The sequence below is a fragment of the Eubalaena glacialis genome, chromosome 15, assembly GCF_028564815.1.
Source record: "Eubalaena glacialis isolate mEubGla1 chromosome 15, mEubGla1.1.hap2.+ XY, whole genome shotgun sequence".
Lineage (NCBI taxonomy): Eukaryota > Metazoa > Chordata > Mammalia > Artiodactyla > Balaenidae > Eubalaena > Eubalaena glacialis.
This window is the reverse complement of record NC_083730.1, coordinates 28,632,394-28,651,085: the sequence shown is the minus strand read 5'-3', so window position 1 is coordinate 28,651,085 and position 18,692 is coordinate 28,632,394. Positions and strand designations below refer to the sequence as shown.

The window sequence follows — 18,692 nt, the reverse complement described above, 5'->3', positions numbered from 1 at the left end:
ATTAATCTGTCAGGTGTCAACTTTATTAATAGACCAGTCAAAGTGGGGGAGGGGAAAACTCCCCCTTCTCAACACCTTTTAAGATTAGAATTTTCATCAGTGAAACTGAGTGAGGTAAGGAACTCAGAGGATCTGTTCCTGGTCAAAGTAGTTTAAAGATGGAAAAACTTTGATATTCACTGTCACAGAAGACAACCTACTGCATGTGGGGCTTTTTCATCAAAAGCCACCATTTAAGAGTGAAAAGCAAGCTAAAGAATAGAAGATGAAATTTATAATACATTTATTCTACAAAGAACTCATATCCAGTATGTGTATATATATATATATACGTATATGTGTGTGTGCTTTTATATATATATATATATACACATATATATATATATATAACTTGTAAAACTAAAACCAAAAAACACGGACTGTTCCTAGGGCTGGGACAGGAAATATACAATATAAGGTAAGCATGGAGCATCTTGCAGTACCAGAAAGCCCACATGTACAAATACACAATTGAGGGCATTACAAAGGGACACCGGAGCCAATTGAAACAGGCCACAATGGCCAAAGCTGCAACAATTTGAACAGAAGAAATGTAATATTGCATTATAACCCAAAGTATAAAATAATTAACCAGGAATTCGTACTGATATAAATAGGTGACTGAATACGTAAATAAAGGATATATAAATCTTCTGTGCATAATTCCAAATAATTTATGTTGATGCTCCACCTTCAAGGAGGTGAGCAGAACTTCCCATCCCTTCAGTGGAAGCTATGAATAGTCACTTCCCCCCAAAGAATACAATATGGAAGGAGGTGGGGGGAGAGTAACCTTACAGTGGAGAAGCCTGATAAACACAACCTCAGGCAGGTGATCAAAATTAACATGAGTGGACTTCCCTGGTGGCGCAGTGGTTAAGAATCCACCTGCCAATGCAGGGGACACGGGTTCGAGCCCTGGTCCAGGAAGATCCCACATGCCACGGAGCAACTAAGCCCGTGTGCCACAACTACTGAGCCTGCGCTCTAGAGCCCACGAGCCACAACTACTGAGCCCACGTGCCACAGCTACTGAAGCCCGTGTGCCTAAAGCCCGTGCTCCGCAGCAAGAGAAGCCACTGCAATGAGAAGTGCATGTGTAGCAACGAAGAGTAGCCCCCGCTCGACGCAACTAGAGAAAAGCCTGCGCGCAGCAACAAAGACGCAATGCAGCCAAAAATAAATAAATAAATTTATATTAAAAAAAAAAGATTAACATGAACAGTCATAATTCACATTGACAGTATGTACCCTTGACATCAGGTGATGAGACTGGTAATTTACCTCTGTGGTCTTTCACCTAAAAACATATAACCCTAGTCTAATCATGAGGAAAATATCAAAGTGAAAGACATTCTATAACATACCTAATTACTATCCCTCAAAACTGTCAAGGTCATTACAAACAAGGAAATCTAAGAAACTCACAGCCCAGAGAGACCTAAGGAGGCGTGATGACTAATGTAGTATCCTGGATGTGAAATTGGAACAGAAAAAGGACATTAAGTAAAAACTAAAGAAATTCATGGGGTGGCCGGGGGGGGGGGGGAGTAGAAAACAAAACACCTAAGGAAATCTGAATAAAGGATGAACTTTAGTCAATTATGACTTATCAATATTGGTTCATTAGTTGTGACAATATACCATACTCCTATACTATCATGATGCTGCCTCAGCTCTGGAAGGCATTCAGGTCAGCTTCAGTACAGGGGCCAGAGCTGTGCTGGGCTCGAGTTGATGCCTTGACCAAATAAAATAGGTTCAGACAGAAACTTGTGTAAGCCGCCTTTCTAATATACATCTTCATGGTTAATAGGATTTGTTTTAACTGGCTAAATGCAGGACCCCTGGAGAGTACAAGTGAGGTCAATATTGCAGGTTGGTCTTGCTGATAATTACCATTTTAAAAATGCCTGTGCAGAAGAGTTAATATATAGCAGGTCTGGTACTGCTGCTATCCTGAGAAAAGCCTGCTTGCAAGATTAGCCCTTGACTAGCATCTAGGAACTTGACTGGTATTCAGTTCCAACACTGATATAAAAATTTTGTGCCTGAACTGTTTGTACAACGTGACTTATGCTGAATACCTGTTTCCTTCCGGGAGTCTGGAATTTTAGTACATGCTAGGCAGAAGGTGCCCATGTGACTAGCCCCAATAAAACCCTTGGACTGGGAGAGGACTAGAAGGCTTACACCTGGTTTCCTCCATACATTAATTACTCCAGGAGCATCTTCCCACTGATTTTGCGATCTGTGGTTCATACTGATATGAGATGGAAAGCTTTCCTTTAGAGAATGCCAGCTAGTCAATGTAGAAAGGAATTATAAAACCACCACTTTAAAACTCCCAATGTTGTAACTATGTCAGGCAAGAATCAACAGATCCCAAAACCATTCAGTGAAAGATGCTGGGGAGATAATTAGGGAAATTTTATTAAGGACTGCATATTAGTGAATCAATGTTTGTTTTCTTAGGTGTAATAGTGGTATTGTGGTTATAAAGATGAATATCTTTATTCTTAGGATATAGATGCTGAAATGTTTTAGCTCAAGTGTCCAAACTGTCAGGATGCCTGCAACTTACTCTCAAATGGTTCACCAGAAAAATGAATAAATGAAGTAATGAATGAATAAAGCAAATGCATCAAAATATTAATAACTGGTGTATATTGATGAAGAGTAAATGGGTGTTAATTGTACTATTTTTTCAACTTTTCTTAGGTCTGAGTATTTTCATAACTTAAAAAGAAAGTAAAGAGGGGACTTCCCTGGTGGCGCAGTAGTTAAGAATCCACCTGCCAACGCAGGGGACACAGGTTCAAGCCCTGGTCCAGGAAGATCCCACATGCTGTAGAACAACTAAGCCCGTGCACCACCAACTACTGAGCCTGCGCTCTAGAGCCCGTGAGCCACTATTGTGCCTGCATGCTGCTACTGAAGCCCACGCACCTAGAGCCCCTGCTCCCCAACGAGAAGCCACTGCAATGAGACGCCTGTGCACCGCAACAGAGTAGCCCCCACTCGCCGCAACTAGAGAAAGCCTGCGCACAGCAACAAAGACCCAACGCAGCCAAAAATAAATTAATTTAAAAAAATAATAAGTCAGAGAAAGACAAATATTATATGATTATCACTTGTATGTGGAATCTAAAAAATAACACAAATTAGTTTATTTACAAAACAGACTCACAGAACAAACTTATGGCTACCAAAGGGGAAAGGGAGGAGGATTAATTAGGAGTATGGGATTAACAGATATGTACTACTGTATATAAACAAGGATTTACTGTATAGTATAGGGAACTATATTCAATATCTTTTAATAACTTATAACGGAAAAATCTGAAAAAAAAATAACTGAATCACTTTGCTGTATACCTGAAACTAACACAATATTGTAATCAACTATACTTCAACCCACTAAAAAAAAAAAAGTGGGCTTCCCTGGTGGCATAGTGGTTAAGAATCCACCTGCCAATGCAGGGGACATGGGTTGGATCCCTGGTCTGGGAAGATCCCACATGCCGTGGAGCAACTGGGCCCATGCGCCACAGCTACTGAGCCTACACTCTAGGCCCACAAACCACAATTGCTGAGCCTGCATGCCACAGCTCCTGAAGCCCACGTGCCTACAGCCCGTGCTCCGCAACAGAAGCCACCGCAAGAAGTCTGTGCACCACGACGAGGAGTAGCCCCCGCTCGCCACAACTAGAGAAAGCCCGCACACAGCAACGAAGACCCAATGCAGCCAAAAATATAGATAAAATTAAAAAAGTAAAAAGTCTTCCTCTGGCCAAATGCCAACACGAGCTCTTTTCCAGCTCTACCAGTAGGTATTCATTTTTTTTTTTTTTTTCAGGGGAAAGCGCGAACGCAGTCCCCCACTACCACAAATTATGCGGTCGAGTTTCCCACATTTGGGGAAATCACAGGGGTCAGCACATCCGGAGTGCAATGGATAAGCCTCGCCCTGGGAAAACCACCTTCGTGATCATGGTATCTCCCCTGCCAGGTAAGTATATAGGTATTCATTTTTAATTCAAATGGCACTTTGCACTGGTTACTTACTGCATCTTATTTGTATTTCTAGGTAGTAGCTGCACAGTATTTACAAAGTCATCATTACATTAAATGTCTTTTGTCCTCCCTCCCTAACCCTAGATAAGTTACTGAGAGGATCCTTCTGCCTTGCTCACTTTGTACCTTTCTTTAGTGTTCATCTCATAGTTAATGCTCAATAAACTAAATACTATTTAAAATATGCCTATCTTGGGCTTCCCTGGTGGCGCAGCAGTTAAGAATCCGCCTGCCAATGCAGGTGACGTGGGTTCGAGCCCTGGTCCAGGAAGATCCCACATACCATGGAGCAACTAAGCACCCCTGTGCCACAACTACTGAGCCTGCGCTCTAGAGTCCGCAAGCCACAGCTACTGAGCCCGCACACCGCAACTACTGAAGTCCATGCACCTAGAGCCCCTGCTCCACAACAACAGAAGCCACCGCAATGAGAAGCCCACGCACCACAACGAAGACCCAACGCAACCAAAAACAAAATTTTTAAATTTATAAAAAATAAAATATGCCTATCTTAATTTCTAGCATCATAGACTTTATCAAGAGACCTTAAAATACGTATCTGAAAGCCATAAAACCTCAAATTTCAAAGGTCAAGTACCTTTTCAGACGTTCACCATTCCTCTGTAAGCTGTACAAAAACCATTTTATGATAGGCCATTTGGCTGCCGCACAAGAAGGCCATTAATCAGAGTATTCAGGCCTGCCTGTTCAGAACAGCCAGGTGAAGTGCCCCATCACATTAGTCTCTTGAGTGATTAAAAAAAAAAAATACATTTGAATCTTAGAATTTGTTGCTCCTGGTTCACTGCTGCAATAGAATGGGCTGGGCTTTAGCTCAGTAAAATCAGGGAAAGGGCCATACGTCTAGAATTCTTGACATGTTCTAGCACAACTCTTCATTTACATGAACAAAAACTTAAATGACTTACCAAATTCATACAGCTTATTGACAGTAGAAACTAAAATCTAAATGACCAGACTCACAAAAACTTTTCATAGGGCATATCTGCTCTTTTAGTATCAGTATCATCTATCATTAGACAAATTAAACTAGTACTGTTTTAAAGTATTCTATTTATACAGAGCCTACCGAGACTGAGAAGAACATAAACATTTCGGCTTTCATCAGCTCATAAATAAGTCACATAAGCAAAATTTCTTTATCTCAAATCATAATCTGTTTATATTGTAATGACAGAGAATTATGGTAGGGTGGGTAGTGTGAGTGTCCACGTGAAAAATTCTTACCTATTGGGTGAGATCAATAGATCACACATATAATATAAAAGCAGCATAATAAAAACTGCGATATAGAGATAACTGACAAAAGAAATAAATGAAGTTAGTTTCTTTAAGAGAGCTGAAAGTTGGGGGTAGACAAGCAAGAGATTGCCATTTTTCATCAACAGCCCTGTCTTGAGTTTTCGATTCATTAAATTATATGCCTGTGTTAATTTAAAAATGAATAGAGCCCAAAAAGACACAGGCATGGGTGAAATTTAAATACAACACACATGATAGTTTAAGTGGGGAAGAACCATTTAATAAATGGAGCTGAAAAAACGGGATATACAGATGGAAAAGGAAAAAAAAAAATAAGATTTCTGACCTCTACACAAAAATACAACTCCAGGGCTTCCCTGGTGGCGCAGTGGTTGAGAATCTGCCTGCCAATGCAGGGGACACAGGTTCGAGCCCTGGTCTGGGAAGATCCCACATGCCGCGGAGCAGCTAGGCCCGTGAGCCACAATTACTGAGCCTGCGCGTCTGGAGCCTGTGCTCCGCAACAAGAGAGGCCACGATAGTGAGAGGCCTGCGCACCGCGATGAAGAGTGGCCCCCACTTGCCGCAACTAGAGAAAGCCCTCGCACAGAAACGAAGACCCAACACAAGCCATAAATAAATAAAAACAAATAAAAAAAAAAAAAAAAAAAAAAATACAACTCCAAATGGATGATGATGGTCAATCTTTTATGTCAGCTCGGTTGGGCTATGGTATCCAGTTTTTGGTCAAACACCAGTTTAGACATTGCCGTGAAGGTTTTCTTTTTTGGCCACGTGCCACCCAGCACATGGGATCTCAGTTCCCCAACCAGGGATCGAACCTGCTCCTCCTGCATTGGAAGCACAGAATCTTAACCACTGGACCACCAGGGAAGTCCCATGTGAAGGTATTTTTTTAGATGATTAACACTTAAAAAGCAGTAGACTTTGAGTAAGGCAGATTACTCTCCACGTGGGTGGGTCTCATCCAGCAGAAAAACCTGAGGTCCACCATGGACGAAGGAATTCTACCTCCAGATGCAACTGTTCCCTGGGTCTCCAACCTGCCCATCTACCCTTTCAAACTTGCCAACCCCATAATCTCCCTATACAGCTATGTTTATGTTTTATTTCTCTGGAGAACTCTAATACTGAATTAAGCTCAGACAACAAAGCAAATCTTTAGAACTCTTAGTAGAAAATATAGTTATCTTTCTGACTGTAAAAATTTCCTAAATAAGACCAAAAATACTAACCATGAAAACCTGATCACTTCTTAATTAAGAACTGCAGCTTATAAAAGGTACGTTAAAGCACAAAATGAGAAAATATTGATATGTTCACAATTTTATTCTGATACCTTTCTCAATTTTTGTCCTAATCTTTCATTCTTCACTTAGCATTTTTTTTATTGCCTTGACAATTTTAGTTGCCCTATTCTTTTCCTGCCTACAGTATCTCTTTATGCAAATTACAGTCTTCTGGGAAGAGAAGTCAATCAGACTTTTCAACATTATCAAATATGAACTTTGCCACATATATCCAATTAGTGAATTTCTCTTTAATCAATCACAAAGCACTCTAGAATCTTACAAAGAACTCAGTCTCGAATATTATATAGGCCTGCTAACTTTAATAATAATCAAGTAAAAAAAGCTAAGAAACATGTTTACCAATTCCTCAAAGTAATCTCAGTTCTTTTTAAAGAATCTATAGAAAGTCACCAAGCAATATGGAACCTTTATTTTAATGTGATTACTGTACATCTGCAGTATTGGAATAATCCTTTTATAAATGGAACAAGAAGAAACAATGACAAAACCAAACTGGTATTTGACGTGAATCCACAGGAGTTTAAGCTTCAAACCCAGCCAAGAAGTTTGTTACAACCTCTTTCATCTTTGCATCTGACTCTTCTGAGATCTTTCCATCAGCCCTATTTTGAAAACAAAAGCCGATCAGTTCTGACCTGGATAAAAATTCAATGACTAGCTTAATTACAGAATTCAAAAGAATTTTAACAAGACTTTACATTTTAAAGCTTACAAAAAAGAAGACATCAGTTGTGTTCATACCTGATTTTGCCCAACAGGGTTTGATGTTGGCTGATAACATGAGACAAGAAAGCGTTCTCAAACTTTGTGATCTTGCTGGGCTCCAGCTTATCAAGATACCCCCTGACACCAGCGTAGATAACAGCCACTTGCTCTTCAATAGCCATGGGAGCTGAAAAGAAATAAGTGAGTTGCTCAACAAATAAATGCCATGTTTCCAAAGTCAGAGAAACTTACTTTTTCCACAAATTATTAACATGTCTCTACAGATCGCCTACCTTCACAAGTGGAAACTCCACATCAGTACTCCTTCCCACCCCCTGAATCAGTTTTTTCCTCATAATGGTTAAGCCTTGAAGTGTAACCTTTGAGCATATTCCATGAGCACTGTATATCATCCAGCAGCATTTATATTGTTTTAGGTATAAATAACTTGCTGAAATTTTATAGCAAGGTAGTACACACTAACATTCTTTTTTTTTTTTTAATTTTTTTTTTTGGCCGCACCCATGCAGCTTGCAGGACCTTAGTTCCCTGACCAGGGATCGAACCCAGGCCCTTGGCAGAGTCCTAACCACTGGACTGCCAGGGAATTCCCGACACTAACATTCTTTTAAATCTGCCAAATTCCACAATCATATAGCCAAGAGGGCGATGGTGGGGAGGAATGGAATCTACTATGTCTTAACTCCCAAAAGAAGGGTATTAGTATACCTTTCCTCACATTTACATTCAAATGATAAGGACTGTAGTTTAATTAAGTAACACAGGTATCAATCACATTCAAAACACAACATCTTTGATCAGAGAGTAACAGCACGTATTCTTATAAAGAGCTATGTGATATTCCCAGGTCCTCACACACAGTAGGAACTTGACCAAATGGAAAGTACAACTCACAATACTGTCCTTGCTTCAGCAACTCAGTCAAACGCACACCACGACTCAAGAGTTGTTGAGTGGCAGCATCGAGGTCAGAACCAAATTGGGCAAAAGCAGCAACCTCACGATACTGAGCCAATTCCAGTTTCATGGTACCTGCCACCTGAAATACAGAAATGGTTAATTCACACAATGCAAAAATACTTACCTCAATGACACAGACCACCATACAAATACACTTTGATTTTTAACCTAATGAGAAAGTGATGCAAATTACCTGTTTCATGGCCCTGGTTTGGGCAGCAGATCCAACACGGGATACAGACAAACCAACGTTAATGGCAGGACGGATACCTTTGTAGAACAATTCTGTTTCCAAGAAAATCTACAATGTAAGGAAAATACTCACGCTTATTAGCAGGCCTAAAGAAATCAACTATTTTCAAAATTAAGTCACTGTAGCAAAAGCTGAAGCCAGGGGCTTCCCTGGTGGCGCAGTGGTTGAGAATCTGCCTGCCAATGCAGGGGACACGGGTTCGAGCCCTGGTCTGGGAAGATCCCACATGCCGCGGAGCAACTAGGCCCGTGAGCCACAATTACTGAGCCTGCGTGTCTGGAGCCTGTGCTCCGCAACGAGAGAGGCCGCGACAGTGAGAGGCCCGTGCACCGCGATGAAGAGTGGCCCCCACTCGCCACAACTAGAGAAAGCCCTCGCACAGAAACGAAGAGACAACACCACCAATAAATAAATAAATAAATAAATAAATAAATAAATAAATAAATAAATAGAATACCATGGCCAAAAATTAGTAAAAATAAAATAAAAAAAATTAAAAAAAAAAAAAAAAAGCTGAAGCCAGGAAGAATGCTAAATGTCTTCTTATGGTAAAGAGCTCCTCAAATCTTTCACAACCCAATCAACTTGCATATTCTATTGCTGAAATTAGGAAATGTGAATGAGATGAGAAAAGAACAGGTATCGTATTTATATTGAAACTTATACAAGTGAAGTGGTGTGATCTCTCCAGGATTTGCTTCAAAATTATACAGGGAAGAGAATAGTGGGTAAAAAGAAAGCAAGAATGAAGTACACTATACCACAAATTGATAAATGGGTGGGATATGTGGGGTTTCATTATACTATTCTCTTTACGTTTGAGATTTTCCATAATGAAAAGTAAAAAGCATTTAACAAATTAGTTCGAAACTACTAATCTCAACCAATGCCTTGAAATCATCCGAAGCTTTCACACTTATTTAATCATAAAAACAATACCTGTCCGTCAGTGATGGAAATGACATTCGTTGGAATGTAAGCAGACACATCTCCAGCTTGTGTTTCTATGACTGGTAAAGCAGTCAAGGAGCCACCACCAAAAGCATCGTTCATTTTGGCTGCTCTCTCTAGCAGACGGGAGTGTAGGTAGAACACATCACCAGGATAGGCCTCACGACCAGGGGGTCGGCGGAGCAGCAGAGACATCTGACGATAAGCAACAGCCTATGGTATAGAAAAGGGTTGTGAAGTTCACCTATTTGACAGAAGCTACATTTGTCAACTACCATTGTGGCACCAACATACAGAGTCTAAAAATACATTTCATTTGACCTGTTTGGATAAGTCGTCATAAATGATCAAAGCATGTTTGCCATTATCCCTAAAATATTCTCCCATAGAACATCCAGAATAAGGAGCCAGGTACTGAAGTGGGGCAGCATCCGAAGCAGTAGCTGAAACCACAATGGTGTACTTCATGGCATCTGAGAAGAAAATAAATTTTAAGTTTTACATGGTTATCAATATTGTGATTTTAGATTAGAGACTAGAATAAAAACTATCTAAGTGCTTTACTACTGTGATTTACTATTAAAATTAACCAAATAGCTTCTACTTTAAAGAAACTGACAGAACCTTAGAAGTTAGCTGCTGTTTTATACTAGTTTTTTACTTATTACTTTTGTATTGATTTATATTAGAAACTTCAGCTCATTAGGAAGTAATTAAAATCACCCTACATTAAGCATAAGCTATCCTAAGATTAGCAGCATCCCAGATAATAGCAATGAGACTACAGTTCCTTAATACCTGCATCTGTAAGTCTCTTCACCAACTGGGCAACAGTGGATCTCTTTTGACCAATAGCAACGTAGATACAGTACAGCTTCTTCTTTTCATCAGTTCCATCATTGAATCGTTTCTGGTTAATGATTGTGTCAATAGCAATTGACGTTTTGCTTTAAAAAGAGAAAATAAACATGTATCTTACTAAATACTTCAAAGGATCCCCCAACTTAAATTTCACTCCTCTTCCTCTTCCTCCTCCTATCACATTCTACTCTCTCCAGGATATCCAAAGTATTTACCATTCCAAGCCTAAAAGTAATCTTTCCACAGAGCAAATTTTAGTTAGAACTTTTCAACAAGCTAACGAGTCTTTACCCAGTCTGTCGGTCACCAATAATCAGCTCACGCTGACCACGACCAATCGGCACCAAGCTGTCCACAGCCTTAATGCCAGTCTGCATTGGTTCCCGCACAGAGATTCGAGGAATGATCCCAGGGGCTTTCAGACCAACTCGCCTTCGGGTCTTGGAACCAATTGGACCCTGTTAAACGATAAAAAGAAACCCCAGAACAATCAGTTTGGCTCTTTGTTAGAAGCTACAACCACATCTAATAAATGTTAGACCTACCTTTCCATCAATGGCATTACCAAGAGCATCTACTACACGACCCAACAGCTCCTCGCCGACTGGAACATCCACAATAGCCCCAGTTCTCTTCACAATATCTCCTTCCTTAATTAGTTTATCATTTCCAAACACGACAACACCAACATTGTCAGGTTCCAAGTTCAGAGACATACCCTATACAAAAAACACAATTGAATACCCATGAAGCTTGAGTGGCACTTCTTTCCATATACCTACACTACATACAAAAATAGAGGGAAAAAGTAATATTGACTTTTCAGATCTGGTTTACTCGTGAGTATTTTTCCAACGAACAATCTTCCTTAGTTAAGACTTCTAAAACAGCAACATGTTCCCTTGAATAATCATAGGTTAGAATTATAAGCCTAAGAAGCACCTTATCACATCCTCTAAGAACTAAAAGAAGCAAAGAAATTGAACAGTTTAAGCTTTTTCTACTGCATTTCCTTTGACTATGGTTTTTGAACTGGGTGACCAGTATGAAATAAAGCAATCAAGGTCAACTGGGAATTTTAAGACACGCTTGATTCACATCTGTGAGAACTCCATGAACAATTTTAAAAAACAATCTAGTCAGAACCTGTACCCATCAGGTTAGTAAAAAGTTAAATTAAAAGCTACCTAATCAAGAACAAATCTATATAATATGACAGTGCTGGGTCATCTCTCATCATTACAATCATATTTCAAAATGGGAAGATTTTAGGTCCCTAAATCATAACCAAAGCAAAAAAGCTAGTCCAGGAACTGACTCTGGTCAATAAATGAAGCTCTGGAGAATTACTTACAGTAAATACAGAAGAATATCATGGAATATCATCGCAGATACAACATCTTTAGTCTGAATATCTGATGTTCAACAGAGTAGTCCCGAACCACATGTGGCTATTTAAAATTTAAATTAATAATTGCCCTGTTGGGACTTCCCTGGTGGCACAGTGGTTAGGAATCCGCCTGCCAGTGCAGGGGACACAGGTTTGAGCCCTGGTCTGGGAAGATCCCACATGCCGTGGAGCAACTAAGCCTGTGTGCCACAACTACTGAGCCTGTGAGCCACAACTACTGAGCCCACGCACCACAACTACTGAAGCCCACACAGCTAGAGCCTGTGCTCTGCAACAAGAGAAGCCACTGCAACACAATGAAGAGTAGCCCCTGCTGGCCGCAACTAGAGAAAGCCCATGTACAGCAACGAAGACCCAACACAGCCAAAAAAAAAAAAAGCTAAAAGGAAATTCAGTTCATCTATTTCAGCCTAACCTCTCAAAGATATATACACTATAGATGAGAGATTAAATTTTTAACCAAGGTCTGAGAGCTACTGATAAAACTTTCAGCTCCATAATTAGTCTTCCACACCAACAGGCTCTTTTTCCACACTGGACACTAGCAAGAAGACCAAGAAGATCTTTCCCCCTGTGTGATTAGTGGGTAATTCTACTGCCCCTGGTCCACCTGGATATCATGCTCTGCTTTCATCAGAGAACCCATGACTCCTACAACTTTTATTTCTCACCCTACTGCCCAACTAAGCTCAATCTAATAGAAAAAAGTAGACTTGTATCATTAGAGAGCTTCTGATAGCTACATTACTAGCTCACTTCTCAACAATAGATCTACTCTTACTAGAAATACAAAGTCAGTGGCTTTCAACTTTCCACTGGAAATGAACTTAAAGTTACCAAATGCTTTCGTATAGGATGATCTTAACAGCTACAAACAGACTTGAACTTCTCAAAATCTGGGTGAAGATTTACTCAGTTTTATATTTCAATGCTAATGGTTACAACTTATGTGTAAATCAGTCCCTAGGGTAAAAAGTTTTATTAACAAAAAATTTATTTTTTTCGCAATCTATAATAATGACAAACACAAACAGTGAAGCAGATTCGGATTCAAAGTTAAAAAAGAAAAATCTGACACAATCTCTGAATTACTAAATGAATAACTGAGGAGACACCAATGCTAAAACATCAAAATCTCATTTTATAATTTACCTTTAAACCTGAAGAAAACTCTACCATTTCTTCTGCTTGAACATTTCTCAGCCCATGTACACGGGCAATACCATCACCAATACTTAAAACACGCCCAGTCTCTTCAAGGTCAACAGAGGTATCAGCTCCAAGAATACGCTCTTCAAGAATAGAGGACACCTCAGCAGTGCCTATTAAGAGAGGACAATTCCATTACAAAAACAGCCTGGTCCAAAGACCTTTTCAAAACTCATTTCCCCAACAATATATAAACTAGAGTTGTGATCATAATAATCAAATCGCATTCTAAAACATAATGTCCAACATTCTATTCAAAAAAGCTTGATACCTACCACTATGAAAATGAATCCAAGTGACTGAGAGAAAACTTCATGAGACAAATGTAAACCAGATAAGGAGCTAATCAAATTAAGCAATACCCTTAAAATAAACATTTCCTATCCTGTAATTCTTTGGTTTAATGTCTAGGAAATCTGTATTTATGTTAAAACTTGAATTTAACTCAAACGTAAACTCTATAAAAAGCATATTTTAAAAATGCAGTGTATTTTAAAAAGCAACTGTTTGGGAATTCTCTGGCAATCCAGTGGTTAGGACTCTGTGCTTTCACTGCTGAAGGCGCAGGCTCAATCCCTGGTCTTGGAACTAAGTTCCCGCAAGCCTCGCAGCCAAAAAAAAGGCAACTGTTTAACAAAGTGTAAGTACAGGTATCCCCCTCTTTTCGAAAGTTCCATTTATGCCATTTCACTTTTACAAAAAAGGGTAATCGCTTCTTCACACTTTAGCCATTTCAGCCAAGGAAAGGTTTCATTAGAATGTTCCACTTTCAAATAGTGGGGAAAACTTGTAACTTTTCCTTTAAAAGGATGCAGGTACTATTCTTCATCTCAGCATGTGGGAGATACCTAACTTTATTTCAAAAGCCCTAATGCACATCCCAAAAGAAATTTCCCAACCTACAGCATCTTCCTAAGCTTACCTCCTCACTTCTCTATTGCATTTACAATGTGCAAATTCAGACTGCCAGGTATAGGTTACCAATTATTGTCTTTGAAAAACATAGAGGTAAAAATTACCTGCTTTTTTTCAGTCTTTTTTTAGGAGAGGAAAAGATTCATAGATCAGAAAGGGTGCCCACCACCTGATATATACTTTGTTTCCACCAAAGGGGCATTTATTATGAGAAAAAAAAGAACCTGTACTAACATCAAAAGAGAAATACATAATTATAGTTCATTTCACTAGAACAAGAGAACCTACCGACAGGGCTAAATGGCTCATTATGGGTTAAGAATCTGAGATTCCATAGTAACTAAAATTGAGAGAAAAAACTAACTAATGGAAAAACCCCAAAACATCCACAGTAGGTATGTAACCTACGTAACTTCATTTTTCATTTAATAACAAGGTAGTAAGTGTGGTGTAGACACAGAATTAACAACTTACCAGTCTTCTGAAGACGAGAGTTAGAGGCATGGAGGTTCCTTACAGCAATGAAGGATGATCCCAAAGCATTTTTGGAGACCTAGTGCAAGGATTTTTTTTTAAAAATCTAATTTTAAAAAAAGCCTTTATAAAACTAGCAAGCTTAAACAAACGCAGGCTTGGCTTGATCAAATTATCAGCGTAAATATTAACCACCTGAGAAAGCACTTTTGATCTATGTGAAAATTTATTATGCAGCTCCTGATACACTATAAATACGCTAAAAACAGCATAGCATATTTTAAAAAGCAACAGCTAACAACGTATCTTTCTTTTTAAAGACATCGGATAATATGACTAGATATATTTCAATTGAGTTGTGGACATTCTCAATTTGATAAACTGCTTCCTAAAAGGGGCAAATCTCAATAGATTTTCTATTTTAACCTTAAAAAAAAAAAAAGCCTGTAAATGTTAGAGTTTGATTAGAAACTAAGAGATATGGCACATGCACTTTTTAAAAAAAACTGCCTTCAACAAAGCCTGCAGTAATCTGGACCCCTCCTCCCTCAAGTTGTAACACTGTGGTTGGTCAATGTCAATTCTGAAGACACTCGCTTCTATAGGACCTGGATGAAAATCATTAAAAATGCTTTTTTTTTCCTAACAGAAATCCAAAACGCTACCAGAGGTTGTTAGGGTAGTAAAATGGCTAATATATTTATTTCACCTCCCAAATTGAGATTACTCTTAAGATGAAAGAACAAGTAAATGTAAAAGTGTTTACACAGGACCTAAAGGTTATGTCCTTAACTCCAAGTGATATTAGTAATGAAGGGCACTGACCTCCACAGGTTTTTTCCAACCTATGTTCTATTTTATTTTACTTGATTTCTCAAACACTAACGATTCCTCAAGGACGAAATCGTAAAACACGTCAAAGCACCACAAAGAAAAATCTGCCAGACTGGGACAATTTAGAAGCCAGCTCCTCTGCTGTCAAGGTATCGGCCACAGTGAAATGCATATTTGCACCTGTACGGTGTTTTCATGATCGTTTCACTATTCAGCACTAAGAGACCGCCTACTGAAGCATTCAGAAAACCACCTTCATTTACGGATTTCGTCTGAACCGACCTCGGGGAAGAGGTGGAAGGCCGGGGCCTGCTGACCTTCAATACAATGTCAGGCTCCCCTAGCTCGCTTCAACGAGGCCTGACAACAGTGCTCCGACCTTCAGAGAGGAAGTTCCGGAGAAGCAGCGAGACCGAACCTCGTCGTTTCGCAGCAGGCCTCGGAAAACTAGCGCCCCAGTCCTGACCTTCATTCAAGGCCTCTCTCAGACAAAGACTGGAATCCTCCGGAGGCGCCATCTCTGGATAACACGAAGGTCACTGCCTCCCCTTCAGCACTCCGCACCCTCCCGCACGGGGCGACCAAAGGGCCCTTCCGCCGCCAGCCCAGGACAGCCCAAGTGGCCAGCGGAGCAAGATGGCGCCGCCCGCCACAGCCCCTCACCCTCCGCGCAGAAAGAGCGGCCGAGCCCGTGCATCACCACCTACTGCCGCCGAGCACCCTCCCTGCCGCCGGCACCCCTCGCTCACCAACCCGGCCCGCCGAGGGAGGGCGCGGGCCACGGCCGCGGCGACGCGCACGGATAGCATCTTCGCGGCTCTTCCTCAGGTGCTTCCTCTGCAGCCGCAACCTCTGGACTGACTGGGACAAAATGGCCGAGCTGCGAGGAAGGTCAAGGAGCCAGCACACGTGACCCGGAAGTACCGCCCCTCCCCCGGACGCGAATCTGCCGGTAATTACTTTTTTTAAGTGTAGTTTTTAGATTTGAACCTCCAAATTACTAATTAGACCTTTGCCAGCTTCGGCCCAGGCATTGGTTACCCATGTACTTTGATCTTTCGCGTCGACCTTATGGTTGCCCTGGGCGACCACATGGGTAGCGGAACCGGCCAAGAAGCAGTTACCAGACCGCATCCCGGCAGAGAAATGATGCTGGCGTAACCCCGTCCTGGGGCGCGGCTAGCTTGACCGTCAGGGGGGTTGATTGTGGCGGGTCCGAAGCTACAGCTATTAAACCTTGGTGATGTAGGTGCAGTAAACAGTTATTTCAACTCGGCGGTTTGGCAGCAGAGCGTTTCCTGCTGGGCGAATTAACGCGGATTAATCCGCAGATCGCTGGCTATACCCCAGACCCTCTGAGTCAAAAATCTGGGGCAATCTGAATCTTTGAAAAGCATCCACACCATTCTAGATGATCTGATAACCGCTCATATTGGAGAATCGCAGTTCTTTTAGATTCGATCTAAAAGAATCCTGTTTGCGAATTAAAGCAAATTGTTTAAAAAGTATAACGAGCATGGGGACTTCCCTGGTGGCGCAGTGGTTAAGAATCTGCCTGTCAATGCAGGAGACGTGGATTCCAGCCCTGGTCTGGGAAGATCCCACATGCCACGGAGCAACTAAGCCCCTGCACCATAACTACCGAACCTCCGCTCTAGAGCCCACGAGCCACAACTACTGAACCGGCGTGCTGCAAATACTGAAGCCCACGTGCCTAAAGCCCGTGCTCCACAACAAGAGAAACTACTGCAATGAGAAACCCGCGCACGGCAATAAAGAGTAGCCCCCACTCACCTCAACCAAACAAAGCCCGCCTGCAGCAACGATGATACAACGCAGCCAAAAATAAATAAATAAATTAATTAATTAATATAAATAAATAAAAGGAAATAGGTTTTTTTAAAAAAGTATAACAAGCACAAATTCGAATAGAGTGGTTGCCAATCCTGAGAAGAATGGTCCAGAATCAAAAGTCTCATTCGAGAGTGGGCTAGGGCTCAATTCTTCCTGTACAAGCAACTAGTTTCATGACAGTAGGGATTTTACTTTTTCATTTGAAGTAAAATGGAAATGATGAAAATAACTTTCTATACCAACCCAATGAAATCAGGGCGGGACTTTTGTTCCTCCTACCGATTTTTTGGTGATATTGAGATTTTTGTGATATGTAGAGAATTTGGTGGGGGTGGGGGGATGTTGGGTATTTTGTGATAGTAGAGACTATTAACGTTGCCTTCACTTGCGGCTGTACTGAGAAGGATCTTTCAGCTTCATTCACCAAGTCCTAGTTTACACAAAACTTTAATTTGGGTGGGGCATATGAATATGGGTTATAACAGTCATCTCCTAAAACAGCTTGCAAATATTATATGGCCAGCAATCCCTTTCTCTAATATTCTACTTTCTTTTCAAGATGAGCCATGTGTACATATGACAGTCCTCCTGGAAATTAGGTGTAGGAACAGGTAAAATTTTGGTTTGTAAAAACAAAGTTCAGGAATATTTTGTAAAACTTGCAGTGATGAAAGTGGACAAAGAGAAAAAAGATAACTTTTCCCCCCACTTATGTGGAATTTAGTTAATGAGCAGATACATACTTAACCAAAACAAACAAAAAAAGAATAAGAAAGCCATACAGTATGGTGCTGGCTAGTTAGTTAAATTTCGTTGAAAAGTTTAATCATTTAAAATAGGCATATGACTTAGGAAAAAGATATTTGGTGCTAAGTGATCCACAATTTGATGTTAAACCACATATCACAGAAAGTTGAGTACATGGTCTACCTTTCCTAATGTAACAATATACTACAGGAGGTTGTGGACAGCAGCGTGGTATAACCTGAGGAGGCTGAAACACCCAATAGGAGTCAGAACACTGTGGTCAGATTCCAGCTCTACCACCTCATCTTGGTCAAGTCATATACTCTGAGTGTGTGGCTTTAATGTGAAAATAGGTAAAATAATGTGTGTCCATCTATTTTACAGGATTCCTGTGAGAATGAAACAAAAATAGGAAAACAGAGAAAACTATACATTCCCGTAGAAATATAAAGAACCTCTCATGGCGTTAACTACAGAGTGATGGAAGGAGAGAACTTTAGGAAACGCAAGAAATGAATGCAAAAATGGCTGAGTGGCAGTGCCAGTGCCAGCAGTTGTATGCTGTAAACCGTTTAAAAAGTCTCCAGCACATTTAGAAAGAAAATAAAGCCTGGTTCTAGGCAGCTTTAGTTCTCGTCCTGGAGGTGATACCATGGAGAGCGCAGAGAGCTGCGAGGTGGTGACGGAGGAGAACCTTGCAGTGCTGAACTGAAGCCTTGGACCAGCCTAGTCCAAGCGCTCAGTGCCTGGAGTCCTAGTAAAAACTACAACTCCCAGAAATCCC

The 18,692-nt window shown here is 40.6% G+C and overlaps 1 protein-coding gene and 1 non-coding gene across 2 annotated transcripts; both read right to left on the bottom strand.

Moving 5' to 3' along the window:
* Positions 1-3,895: 3,895 nt before the first annotated feature.
* Positions 3,896-4,059, bottom strand: LOC133076037 (U1 spliceosomal RNA). The gene has a single exon (XR_009697458.1). It is a non-coding gene; the product is annotated as a U1 spliceosomal RNA (small nuclear RNA).
* Positions 4,060-7,099: 3,040 nt separating this feature from the next.
* Positions 7,100-16,180, bottom strand: ATP5F1A (ATP synthase F1 subunit alpha). Its single transcript, XM_061169753.1, has 12 exons — positions 16,057-16,180; positions 14,474-14,552; positions 13,028-13,197; positions 11,010-11,183; positions 10,756-10,922; positions 10,402-10,550; positions 9,925-10,076; positions 9,592-9,816; positions 8,593-8,700; positions 8,334-8,478; positions 7,455-7,605; positions 7,100-7,315 (listed from the first exon to the last, which is right to left on the bottom strand). The coding sequence occupies exons 1-12, from the start codon at positions 16,114-16,116 to the stop codon at positions 7,234-7,236; spliced, it is 1,662 nt and encodes a 553-aa protein (XP_061025736.1). The 5' UTR covers positions 16,117-16,180; the 3' UTR covers positions 7,100-7,233.
* Positions 16,181-18,692: the final 2,512 nt, after the last annotated feature.

Coding starts and splice junctions, on each gene's coding strand:
- ATP5F1A (XM_061169753.1), bottom strand. CDS start 16,116: ATGCTATCCGTGCGCGTCGCCGCGGCCGTGGCCCGCGCCCTCCCTCGG. Junction 14,553..16,056: donor TCCCTCGGCGGGCCGGGTTG/GTGAGCGAGGGG, acceptor TCCTTGCACTAG/GTCTCCAAAAATGCTTTGGG. Junction 7,606..8,333: donor GCTGAAGCAAGGACAGTATT/GTGAGTTGTACT, acceptor ATTTCTTTTCAG/CTCCCATGGCTATTGAAGAG.